At 29.9% G+C, this 12,176-nt stretch overlaps 3 protein-coding genes across 3 annotated transcripts in view; 2 read left to right on the plus strand and 1 right to left on the minus strand.

The window, feature by feature from the left end:
* Positions 1-3,499, minus strand: part of LOC108755103 (WD repeat-containing protein 75) — a 10,549-nt gene extending 7,050 nt beyond the window's left edge. The window contains exons 1-12 of the mRNA XM_018497909.1: positions 3,205-3,499; positions 2,809-2,921; positions 2,500-2,701; positions 2,114-2,298; positions 1,912-2,031; positions 1,643-1,830; positions 1,392-1,550; positions 1,125-1,318; positions 842-1,026; positions 609-772; positions 318-507; positions 28-206 (exon numbers count right to left, since the gene is read on the minus strand). Coding sequence (XP_018353411.1) covers positions 28-206; positions 318-507; positions 609-772; positions 842-1,026; positions 1,125-1,318; positions 1,392-1,550; positions 1,643-1,830; positions 1,912-2,031; positions 2,114-2,298; positions 2,500-2,701; positions 2,809-2,906 — 1,864 coding nt within the window. The 5' untranslated portion in view covers positions 2,907-2,921; positions 3,205-3,499. The remainder of the gene's footprint in view (positions 1-27; positions 207-317; positions 508-608; positions 773-841; positions 1,027-1,124; positions 1,319-1,391; positions 1,551-1,642; positions 1,831-1,911; positions 2,032-2,113; positions 2,299-2,499; positions 2,702-2,808; positions 2,922-3,204) is intronic.
* A 355-nt stretch (positions 3,500-3,854) lies between these two features.
* Positions 3,855-10,508, plus strand: LOC108754955 (PAX3- and PAX7-binding protein 1). The gene is made up of 16 exons (XM_018497635.1): positions 3,855-4,280; positions 5,098-5,276; positions 5,922-6,081; positions 6,331-6,430; positions 6,551-6,708; positions 6,822-6,904; positions 6,992-7,191; positions 7,285-7,474; positions 8,290-8,413; positions 8,551-8,739; positions 8,839-9,038; positions 9,112-9,262; positions 9,355-9,550; positions 9,637-9,835; positions 9,991-10,109; positions 10,213-10,508. The coding sequence occupies exons 1-16, from the start codon at positions 4,109-4,111 to the stop codon at positions 10,262-10,264; spliced, it is 2,472 nt and encodes an 823-aa protein (XP_018353137.1). The 5' UTR covers positions 3,855-4,108; the 3' UTR covers positions 10,265-10,508.
* Positions 10,509-11,261: 753 nt separating this feature from the next.
* Positions 11,262-12,176, plus strand: part of LOC108755104 — a 7,977-nt gene continuing 7,062 nt past the window's right edge. The window contains exons 1-3 of the mRNA XM_018497911.1: positions 11,262-11,289; positions 11,519-11,751; positions 11,885-12,130. Coding sequence (XP_018353413.1) covers positions 11,277-11,289; positions 11,519-11,751; positions 11,885-12,130 — 492 coding nt within the window. The 5' untranslated portion in view covers positions 11,262-11,276. The remainder of the gene's footprint in view (positions 11,290-11,518; positions 11,752-11,884; positions 12,131-12,176) is intronic.

A 12,176-nucleotide genomic window follows, 5' to 3' on the forward strand; every position in this document is an offset into this window, starting at 1 on the left:
GACGCATTTATATACTGTATAACATACATGAATTGTCAGATGTAAATGCTGCCATATATGTAGATTTTAAGTCGCATGTGAGACTCACGACGTTCAAGGGTACACTCCATGTTATAGCAAGAGTTAAAATGTTCCAAACTGTTATGTGCTGCTGAGACACAACCACAACAAGATGACAGGCCTCGTGTTTGCCGAATTCTATTCGTCTATTGTAAACATTTTACAATTATGCCTTTATAAATGATCGCTTTCCATGTTTAGCTAAGAATGTACTTATTAAAATAGTTATAGGATGTATTTTATTTTTCTTGACTTACGATATTGGTTCATTATATTGAGAATGTGTAAGACTTGATTTTAATTCGCAAGTTTCGGGCAGCCATAAAGTTAAGGTAGAATTAAAACCAACAGCTAATAATGAGCCATCAACTGAAAAACCCGCATCTGTAACAGCTAGATTGCGATAATCTCCAACTCCGTAACAATACCAATGTTTTGTCTCTTTATCTATAATAAATACAATTATGACAAATAATGATATACATATATTTCGCTAAATTTTAATGAAGCTATTTTATTACCCAAAATAGATAATTAGATATATATACCTTCTACAATGGATGATTTTCTCAAATTCCATAATTTAAATTTATTATCTCTCCCAGTGGTAACAGCTAACCAATCTCCATCGTCAAATGTCGTATCTGGTTGAAAATGTAGTGCATTTATTCCATTTTCATGAGGTAATTCAATGGATGTATTTAATACAAATCTAGAATGTTGATAAGTTATATATTAATATTGCAGTGTTTTAACAAATATAATATTTATATATATTTACATTTGCTTTTTTAAATCGTAGAGCCAGAATTTTAATCTAACTTCTATAGATGAAACTTTATCATTTCGTTCTTCAACTGTTGCCATCCATGTACCATCATGATTTAGAGCTATTTTTGTAACTTCTGTATTTACAATAATTACATCACGTTCTTGAGTCAGAAAATTTTGAGCAGTTATATTAATCTGGAAAATTTGTCGAAGTTTTATCAATTTTTTACTTATTTATTCAAATTTTCTTTTTATATCTTTGCTTTGCTTTTAATATATAATAATCTACTCACATTGTATAACAGATTTTTTGTATGAATGTTATAAAATTGTACGTGTCCAGTACGACTATTTAGAACAAGACTACCTGTTCTTGGATCAACGATAAGTCCCGCAGGAAATAGATCTTTGGATGACGAAGCAACACCCCACGTAAAGTTTTGTATCACTGATGTTAATTTTTTTTGAGGATTTACAATAACAATACCTTATAATGAAAACATGATTAGTCGTCATAAACTCGTTATATTAATTCGAATTTTTATAATAAAAAATTTTACCATTATCTAAAGTCGATACAGCAACATATAAATTATCTGGTGCAATAGTAAGATGTTTAATAGGCGCCGGTAATCGTGGAAGGAATGATTTATGTTGAGGATTTGCTAAAATCCATTTTACCAATACACACTCACCACCACCTGTATACATATGGCCGCCTGTAAAACAGAGAAATGTGTTATATTGTGCCATATTAAATTACTGCTTTATGAAAAATACTTTGCGAATATAAATTTTCAATGCCTATTACCTGACTTGCTAAACACTATTTCTGTAACCGGTAATGTATGCCAGTGAAAAACGGCTGTATATGGTCTAGGCTGAAATAAATTTCTCCATACTAATACACGACCTGTAGAATCTCCGGTGGCAACACATTCTTCTTCTGGATGTCCTGCTATACAAGTAGGTATTCTACCAGTTTTACCAGTCTTGTGCCTACATCAAAATTAAGTATTTTAAATATATAATATTCTATCACACATATAAATAATTACACATAATCCCAAAATATCTTACATTGTATCAACTAAATTTCTAGCTGGATTTAATATATGTAAATCTGTGTCATGTAAAAGTGCTATTAAATTCTCTCCATAATTCCCAATTATATCAGTAAAGTACTCTTGTGATTTAGCACTAAAAAAAGTAGATAATAAATTATCAAAAATTATGCAATTATCAAACAAAACTTAATAGAAAGAAAATAAAAAATATTTACAAGATATATATTGATTTTATAAGTGTTCCAGTTTCTATATCAAATAAAAGTACATATATTTTGTTTCCACATTCAGAGAGATGAGTTATTAACGTTTGACATATTTCATTTCCCTGAGCTGTTCTGTGTTTTACAATGTGAAAGCTTTTAATTTTTACTTTGTCATTTGCTAGAAATTTTAATTGCTGTAAAAATATAAACACAATATCATTTAATACTTATAAGTTTGTAATAACATGAAAGAAATTAAATAAGAGATCAAAGAATGAAAAGTTAAATATTAATAACAAGTACATATGTATTATATAATTTGAATATATATTAAAGATGTTTCTTTTATAAATAAAAGAAACATTAGCAAACAAAATAATGTTTTAAGCTCCTACTAATTTCTTAGTAATTATTCCACTTTGGCAATTCCAGAAATACAATTCGCCGTTTTCGGTACAACCAATAATAACACTGGCATTATCTGGATATGGTATTACTCCGGTAATTCTATAATCCAAGGGTTCAAACTCTCGTACAAAGTCTCCCGTTTGCGTGCTGTATACCCTTATGACATTCTTCCACACTATGTACAGAGTTCTGAAAAGCAAAATATCCATTGCACATTGATAGCTACGTAAAAATGCCTGATTAAACCCTTAAGAAAATAAAATAAAACTTAAAATAAAAACTAAAATTAAACTTACTCTCCATCGCTAGAAAATAGTGGGCGTTGATCAATTATACTTCCACCGCCTTTCCTCTTCACGACCATATTTCCGTCGCCTTTCATCTTCACAGTCATATTTCCACCGTTTTTCTATTTATACATATATATATATACAAATGTCAAAATGCAATTTAAATTGTTCGTAAACTCTAACTTTATGAACATAAGCGTTAATCTTGCTAAGCTAAACAATTCACCACAAGTTACACTTTGTATTCATAAGATTAAAGTTTTTTTTTTTCAAACAATTTCAATTGCATTTTGACACCCCAATACACATAAAATGTTTAAAATTACATAAATATATTTATTTAAAAATTATACAAATTAAATTTCTAGTTTAATTTTTTAACCTCAACATGCAGATACATACATGCTACACAGCTCACATGCTCCATATGGTTTTGGCAGGTGCAGGTAAGTACACAATATTTCACTTTTTTATGAAAGAATGTGATCCATTTAATGTTGCAAATGCTTCACTAATTAGTTAAAAGAAAGAATTTTTACAAATTGACTAACCAAAGAATTTGTTTCAAAGTATTTGCAACGTGAATTACGTGGAGTATTGTACCCCAGCTGCCCAAAACTAGGAATAGAATGGCTGGACAAAGCCGGATTACTAATCAAAGTTTCCTTTTTCCGTTCTATTCTAAATTATTACACAAAATTATCGTTACATATATTTTTATTATTTAAAGTACTGAGAAATGTTTTATTTTTTAATAATAAAAATATAGCCCAAATATTCCGAGAACCGGAATCTCAACGAACTCCTATTAACCTAATCGGTAAATTAAGTGTCAATCGTGATTGGTCAATTCTGCTGAACAGCAAATGCGATTGGTTAGTTCCAATGTAACGATCGGTCGATTAAGACAATCGGAGTTCGTAAAAATGATCGCGAAACTGCCCGAACGAACGAACCACTCTCTGCCGAAACTCATCGGGAAAAAAAGCGTCGCCATTGCAAAGCGATGGTGGTGTCCTCTCGCGATCATAATTTATCTTTTGTGCCGTTTAGCCTTATCCTCATCGGATGGCTGCATCTGCCCATTTATGTATTCGAGTGTTTCGAAAGATTTTCAATATTGTACGTCACGGATCCGTTGATATTTAATGCAAAGTGATACCGCGTACGTTCCAGTTAATTACGGTTCAACAGTTCAATCTCCCGTAATGCGACACGTGTCGCTTTTCAGCCCGCGTCTTTAACAACCAAGTTCGAGCAGCGGTTGTCCCGTACCCTGTTATCGAGGAGCAACGTTGCAACGATAATGTCATTATTCAACAAGCCGAAGCGGAACATACGCCGACGTCCTTTCGACGATGAAGACGAGGATAATGAGAACAGAATGGAGGTGGAGGATGCGCAGCCAGTCAAAGTTAAAACGAAGAAGGATAAACCAAAGCAGACGCGCCTCAGCTTTGGAGAGGAGCTGGAACAAGGTGTTTATACATACACACATCTTTGCATATGTAATATATGTGTGTAATTAGTGTGTATATAAGTAATCTATTTTATATTTGCCTGATTTAAAACATCAGGTGCTTTCTAGCAACACTAGTTGCTCTGTTTATTCCTGCACTAGACTGTTACTATTCTCTTTCTCGCTTTTGCTAAATATCAAACATATATACCTATCTTACTTTAAGTTTCAAAAGTGTATACTAGTTCAGCTATAGAAAATAGACTTATTGTAACACAAGGTTTGTTTGCGTCGCAGGTCCCAACTTGCTCCAGTATATGTTCCTATCATAGCTCCTACTTACTTCAATATATTCGTTGGAATGAATAGAAGTATGTAATGTGAACAAACCTACAATAAATTATTTCACCTTTGCTTAATTGGCAAATAATAAAAGGCCTGTTATTCTTTTAACCTTAGGACTGAACTTCTTGCATGGTTTATCTCCTTTTTCTTTTCACATTGGAGAGAAAAAGACAAAAGATAATGCAAAAAATTCAGTTCTAGGATATGGAAACAAACAGACCTAAAGATGTAATGATTTATTGTGTTACACTGTATTTGTCTGTTCGTTGCTGGAAAGCATCCACAATTTGAACGATAATGTGATGCTACTTGCTCGTAGAACGAGCCTTTACAGGGATAATCAATAGCAGGATAATCTCTTTAATATCAATACAGTTTTATTTTAGACAAATATTTACGCTAACAGATGCTGTTTCTTCCAAATCTATTACCAAGTATTGAAAAGTATACTGCATATTTAGATTTAAATTAAACTTTGAAATAAATTACAGGGGACGACGGAGAAGTTTTTATAGTCAAGAAATCGTCAAGGAGCAAAAAGCTGATGAAACAGTTAGATCACGAAAGGAGAAAAAAGAAAGGTGAAGAGAAAATGCAAGTGGACACTGAGCAAGCGAATAAATCCATTAAGCAGGAAAAAGATTTAGAAATAAAGACAGATGATCTAGTAGTAAGCTATCTCTATGATGTTTTATTATTATTAGCGTTTCTTCAATTTAAGTAATTTATCATTTAACATAGAGGATTTTTTATGTCTCTCCCTCTGATACATTGACTAATGTTTCAAGATTTGGAACAACTGTGGGAGTACAGCCCAAGGAGACATTATTTAAATGTCGTTTCTTATATGATAATAATTTACGTGTATACTTATTGTGTATCAAGTAGTTTATATAAAAATACAAAAAGGTTCTTTTAATTGTTAAATTTGGTCATATAAATTTATATATTTGATTGAAATATTACTTTGTTTAATGATTTTTATTTTATCAGTTATGTGTGCCAAAAAATGAATAATTCTTAAATTATAAATATGTAAAGATTGTATTCTAACTTAATTTATTTAAAATCTTAATAGTTTATTATTTCTCTTTAATGTATACATACTCAAATCAATTTGTAAGTTTTTTATTACAACTTAATGATTCTTAATGAATATATTTGTTTCTTTACTCGGGTATTTTAACTTCGAAATATTGTGTTTCAAAATTTATGAATTTCTATTCTATTCATAATATTCTATTAGTAAAAATTTTGAATTTTTCTGTTTGAAATTGTGTATCTTTATTAAACAAAATATAATCTTTATTGCTAGGTTAAAATAAAAAACACAGGACCTCTGATTTTAAACGGACGAGCTGCATTGGCAGCAGGAAAAGATGACTATACATCGGGTGAGGAGGAAGATGAACCTTGCAGTCACAAATTTAGGAAAAATACAGATAAAGCTGAAACTGTAAAAATACTTCTTGAGAGTACGTAATTCAGATGATGCATATAAATTATGATGTTGTTAAATCATTATTAGAATTCATATAATTAATAAAATTATTGTATATATTTAATAATTTATATCTTCAACAAAACAAATGAAAAATAAAGTATTAGGTTTTGTTATTATATCTAAGAAGCATTACAAAATATATATTACACAACTTATTAACATTTAAAAATTAATATATTTTTTAATTATATTATATAACACTCTCTTGATAATCAACCAGGTGGGTGTATACCTGATGCAGCTATGATTCATGCAGCGAGAAAACGCAGACAGAAAGCAAGAGAATTGGGAACCGATTACATTCCTATTGAAGAGCAGAGGTAACACAATTTGTTCTTAAGATTATATACTAGATGACTCATGAATTTTCTGTTATATTATAATAATTAATATATTAATATAATTATTGTAATGATATTACAATAAATTTATTTTTATAGCGATGACAAGGGCAAGTCAAGACTAATACGAGAGGAAGACCATGATCGAAGTGACGATGATGATTCTCAAGATCGACTAGATATGACTGTCAACACTGAAGCACGTGATAAAGAAAAAAGGAGAGAAGCATTTCTTGCTTCTCAAGTTCCATTAAAATGTGAGTTTTTATATATAATAATTAACTTTAAGTGTAGCTTATATCTAGTTAAAAAATTCTAAGATATTTAATAATAAAAGATAATATAATTTTGAATATATTTTTTAATTTAGTTTCAGATAATGAAAGTGAGCATGAAAATGAAGAAGAAGAGTGGGAAGCTCAACAAATACGAAAAGGTGTAACTGGTGCTCAGGTAAAGTTTATTAATATATCATGAGATTTAGGATAAAAAATATACATATAAAGTAATGTTAAATACCTGGAATATTTTGACATGCAGATTGCAGCAGCGCAACAAGATTCTATGTTGCAACAACAATATACAATGGGCATGAATGTTAATCAGATAATTGGATCTGGTGTACCTTTAGAAATGGTATTAATGCCTGCACCACCACCACCACCGTCTATTCAACCACCAGATCCAACAAAAGTCATACCTGTTACTCCGCAAGAAGTTGTAAACAGGATGCGCACAAGGTTCCATATTTCTCCAAACATGTTTCGGGCTTTTTATATAAAAAATTAATGACAGCTAATTAATGCTAATTAATTAAATATTATAATTTAAAGGTTGGACAATTTGAAAGAGGTGCATAGACGGCATCAGCAAGATCAGGAGCGTTTAGAAGGAGAATTACAGCAAACCATAAAAGAATTGGACGAAAGTGAAGTTCGCACGCCACATTATGCACAACGCTTCAGATATTACCAAGAGTTGCGTGGGTATGTCACTGACTTGGTAGAGTGTCTTGATGAGAAGGTGGGTTGATACGCTGTCACGTTTCATTTATGTGCACTGGGTTTTATCGTACAGTATGTGGCTGACAAAAATTCTTCAGTCCCAGTAAAGTACCAACGACTTTAATAAATCTTGTTTTAAATTTTGATATCTGAAGTTTAAGTTTTTGATTATAAATTATTGAATTATTTAACATAATAATCAAGTTATCACACTTTTATTATAATGTTTTATCTTATGAATGTGAAATACATACAGTGAAAGAAAAAAATTTATATGATTTAAAATTATATTTAGTATGATGTCAATGATAACGAAAGTCCAGAAGCCTTAAATTGCAAAAAAAGATTCAAGATACATTACTTAAAAGGCTGAAACAATATTTGTTTCTTTTTAAATTTATCCAGAGCTTTTGATAAATAAAATAAAAGGGAGATAAAATCTTTTAAAGTAATAACTTACTGGTTCGACTATTCGAAAAATAAAAAGAATGTATGCATATATGTCGCACATATACATGTTTCCATTGCCGGGGGTCATTATCTTCTCTGTATTATATGCTATTTTGATATACATTTTATAAAGATAAATATCATATACAAGTGATTAATAAATTAATTTGACTGTGGTAAGTAAATTGATGTCTAATCTATTTATTTTTAATGTGTGAACATTTGTTATAGAATTTTCTATGTAATTTATGAAACTATCGATTATCAAACTATTAACTTTTTAAGCATTGTTATTATCATAAAGCCATTCAATTTAGACATCATCAGTTTTATATAATAGAATATGTTCATTAGATCACATTAAATGTATAATTCTTTTGTTAGTTTCCCCTGGTCATCGACTTGGAGCAACGCTGGTTAGATCTATATGGTGAACGTTCAGTCGAATTGATGGAACGAAGACGACAAGACACGAGAGATCAGGCGGAAGAAATAACTACTACAGCAAGTCAGTACATTTCCATTCAGTGTAGAGAATATAACTGATGGAACTTAATATATTGAAGGCGCTTGATAATCTTACACTCCAGAGATGTTACTGAAAGATTTTGCAACATAAATTCTATAATTTTTTTTGTCTTGCAGGAGGTCAAGCCATGAGAAGAGGACCAGAAGTAGAAGTACACGTACGACGAGCTACAGAGAGAGAAGGTAGAAGAGCCCGTCGTAGAAGAGCAAGAGAATTAGCTTCAAATATTCCAAAGCACATTGATGGCATGTCTAGTGACGACGAAGTTACTGAGCAGCAAAATCTTGTATTTAAGCAAGCAAAAGGTAATAATCAACTTTATATTTAGATTTTTTCATAAAATTTTATATTTACGTTTTTAATATATAATTTTTATGATTATAACATTTTTTATTTTATTACAGATGAAATCGATAATAATTGTAAAGATATATTTTCTGATGTTATGGAAGAATATTGTACAGTACGTGGTATCCTTTCAAAATTCGAGTCATGGAGAGAAACAGACATGGATGCCTACACAGAAGCTTATGTATCGTTGTGTTTACCTAAAATTATTTCGCCTATTATCAGATTACAACTACTTACTTGGAATCCAATTATGGTATTTTGTTCACTTTTTCCATCAATAAAAGGCCTTAATCGTACTTGTAATTAATATCTAATTATTTTTACAGGAAAGCGGTGATCTAGAAAGGACAAAGTGGTATAATACATTACTTCTGTACGCTTTAGATAGTAAACAGACAGAAGAATCACTGAAACGAGATCCAGATGTTAGATTAATACCATCCACAATTGAAAAAATTGTGATACCAAAATTGACATGTAAGAGTGATATAAGGATTATCTTTTATAATGTTATTTATAAAGCTACAAGTAGGAATGAAATAATTCTATTTTATGTTAATAATTTTTAGCTATTATTGAAAAGATATGGGATCCAATGTCAACATCTCAGACGTTACGTCTCGTAGGAACTATAAATCGATTGATAAAAGAATATCCTAATTTGAATGATACCAGTAAACAGTTGGAAACTTTATTCAACGCTATCTTAGATAAAATTAAAGCTGCTATTGAAAATGATGTTTTCATACCTATTTTCCCAAAACAGTCAGTATACTCAGTATATAATTAAATTGATATCTCGTATAGTTACATTATTCTTTCTTTATTTCTAACATAAGTTAACATTTCAGAATTTGGGATACAAAACATCAATTCTTCCAAAGACAATTTGCGATGGCTGTTAAATTATTGCGCAATTTATTAAGTTGGCAAGGTATTCTTGGGGATATACAGTTAAAAAATTTGGCACTTGGTTCGCTTTTGAATCGTTATCTGCTGGCTGGATTACGCGTTTCTTGTCCAACTGACGCTTTATTCAAGGCAAACATGGTATATCATATTTAACATTAAAATATAATCAGGAAACACAGTAGTATCTCGGCGCTAAGACAAGCGCAGCAATAAATACTACATCATAAAAGATATTTTTAGTGCTTTAATTTTATTCAATTACAACAAATAAAATGTTTATCAATGTTTGTTAGATTATGAGTACGCTACCAAGAGCATGGCTGCAAGGAGAAACTATTGAACATCTCAAAATGTTCGCCACACTTATTCAACAACTTAGCGAACAATTGGATCAGGCAAACCCTGCACATAAGTAAGTATAAATAATGTATATCGCAATCAACAAAACGTTTTATTATTTTGTAAATTGAGCAAGACATATAAATTCTTTTAAAAATGAAATTTGTGTGTTATAGTGAAGCCTGGGAATACGCTAAATCCATCCTAAAAATAATTAAGCCCTTATAATATGTTGATTATTATATGTATGTGTCAGTAATATTTTGTCAAATTTTTTGCTTTTTAGTATCTATATGCTTGTTGATAGATTTTATACATATAACGTATAATAGAATTCTGTACATGATACATTGCAGTAAATTGTCAAATGTATAATATATGAAGATACAATTTTGTATAGTAATAAACTAAATGAGACAACTCATGACATGATATACTTCCCAATTGTACATAATAGATAAGCCGAAAATAAATCTGTAAATAATATACTCCTAAATATTCAAGTCTTGCCTTTAAAAATAATAGTTGCGGTAATTGAAAAAATATTCAATTCCTATATCAATAGGATATGATATTTCTATATCAATAGAATATGATATTCTCTAAGATATGTAATTTAACAAATTTATAATTAAAAAAAATGATATATGTATTTCGAAAAAAACGATATATGTATTTCGAATTAATAAACACATACTTTGCGAGTTAATTGTTTCTGAAACTAATACAAATAATAAAGCATTTATATATCAAGCGTAAAATAATTAGAAATTCTTTTACCTTTTGCTCACGATAATTAACAAAATAATCGAAGAGAAACGAGAAAGAAACATTATATAAATACTAAACTTTTATATAATTTTTTAATAAAAATATTTTTATATTTTAAATGTATTTTTGAACTTTTGTGACTCGAAGTCGTTCATATTTAAATTTTTTATCATGCAGAATTGAAATATTGACAGTTTTTTCTGTACTTCTATAGGAAATTATGCGTAAATTAAGAGATGTGTATATATATTTCATATGCTTGTATATTGTGAGAAAAAGGGTCAACGATAATATAATATACGTGCGATCTATATGATTGAAGATAATGCGTCGAGAGCATAATTCTTGTATATGTATACGCACAAGTAATCCTGTATGTATTTGTAAGTCACAGTGATAAGAACTGGTAAGGGTCATTCCTTGACTTGCGTGAACTCAGTTTGCTTTCGCCGAGCTACGATCACACATCATGAAGTTCACAGGTATATACATACATATATTAAAATATTAAAAAATATAAAAACGATTATATCGTAAATATTTTTTAAGTGAAATATTTGCAATTTTAATAATTATTAATAATAAGAAAAGTTTACTTTCTCCCTTGTTTCTAATATATCTTATGAAAGTTTCCAATAATTGTGAAAACGTAAAGGAAGAAGACTGGAAAATGATAAGTCAGATAATATAAGGAAAGTCTTTCTTTTTTAGATTCCAGTTTGATATCTGTGCTAGCACAAGGGATAGGAAAAACATTATTCATATTCTTATTTTTAAGTACCGAGATTGTCGCGCAAAGTTTATTCAGATCCGGGAAAGAATATATATATTCTTACAACGCTATATCGAGCACTGGTGTATTAGTGCCTTCCAACGCAGCTTCTTCGTGGAATCTCCATGGAAAACTCGTAATTCATGCGGAAGATGACTTTGTTACAATACAGGTATTTTTAAAATAGCTGTAATTTTCTTCTCTTTGTTTTATTTTCTTTTTTCCTATCATAAAAAACATGATTTTTTAAAAATTTTATTAGATATAATTATAATCTGATATAATATCTCAACTTTTTATATTAGTTGCAATCATTGAAGACGAATATGCATAATGGAAATGTAAAGGAAATGATAGAAGATATTGATATCTATGATGATGCTGTAGAACTTTTGAAACCTTTCCGTTTATCGTATAACAAAGGTCTTATCGAGAACTTCAGCACTGAAACTGAGCCTGTATGGACGACGAATATAAAACGAAGCATAGCTGGAATTTTACAACTCGATCTTTTTAACTTGGAAAAAGAAATCGCATCGCATTCTAGTGAAGTAAATGGCAAATATTTATAGATATACGCGAATGAATATATATATT

Source organism: Trachymyrmex septentrionalis, unplaced genomic scaffold (genome assembly GCF_001594115.1).
Source record: "Trachymyrmex septentrionalis isolate Tsep2-gDNA-1 unplaced genomic scaffold, Tsep1.0 scaffold83, whole genome shotgun sequence".
Taxonomy (NCBI): Eukaryota; Metazoa; Arthropoda; class Insecta; order Hymenoptera; family Formicidae; genus Trachymyrmex; species Trachymyrmex septentrionalis.

Bases quoted from the DNA above. Each gene is read 5' to 3' on its own strand.
- LOC108754955 (XM_018497635.1), top strand. From the start codon at position 4,109: ATGTCATTATTCAACAAGCCGAAGCGGAACATACGCCGACGTCCTTTC. The intron at 4,281-5,097 runs GTGTTTATACAT...AATAAATTACAG, and splicing joins TGGAGAGGAGCTGGAACAAG to GGGACGACGGAGAAGTTTTT. The intron at 6,431-6,550 runs GTAACACAATTT...TTATTTTTATAG, and splicing joins ATTCCTATTGAAGAGCAGAG to CGATGACAAGGGCAAGTCAA.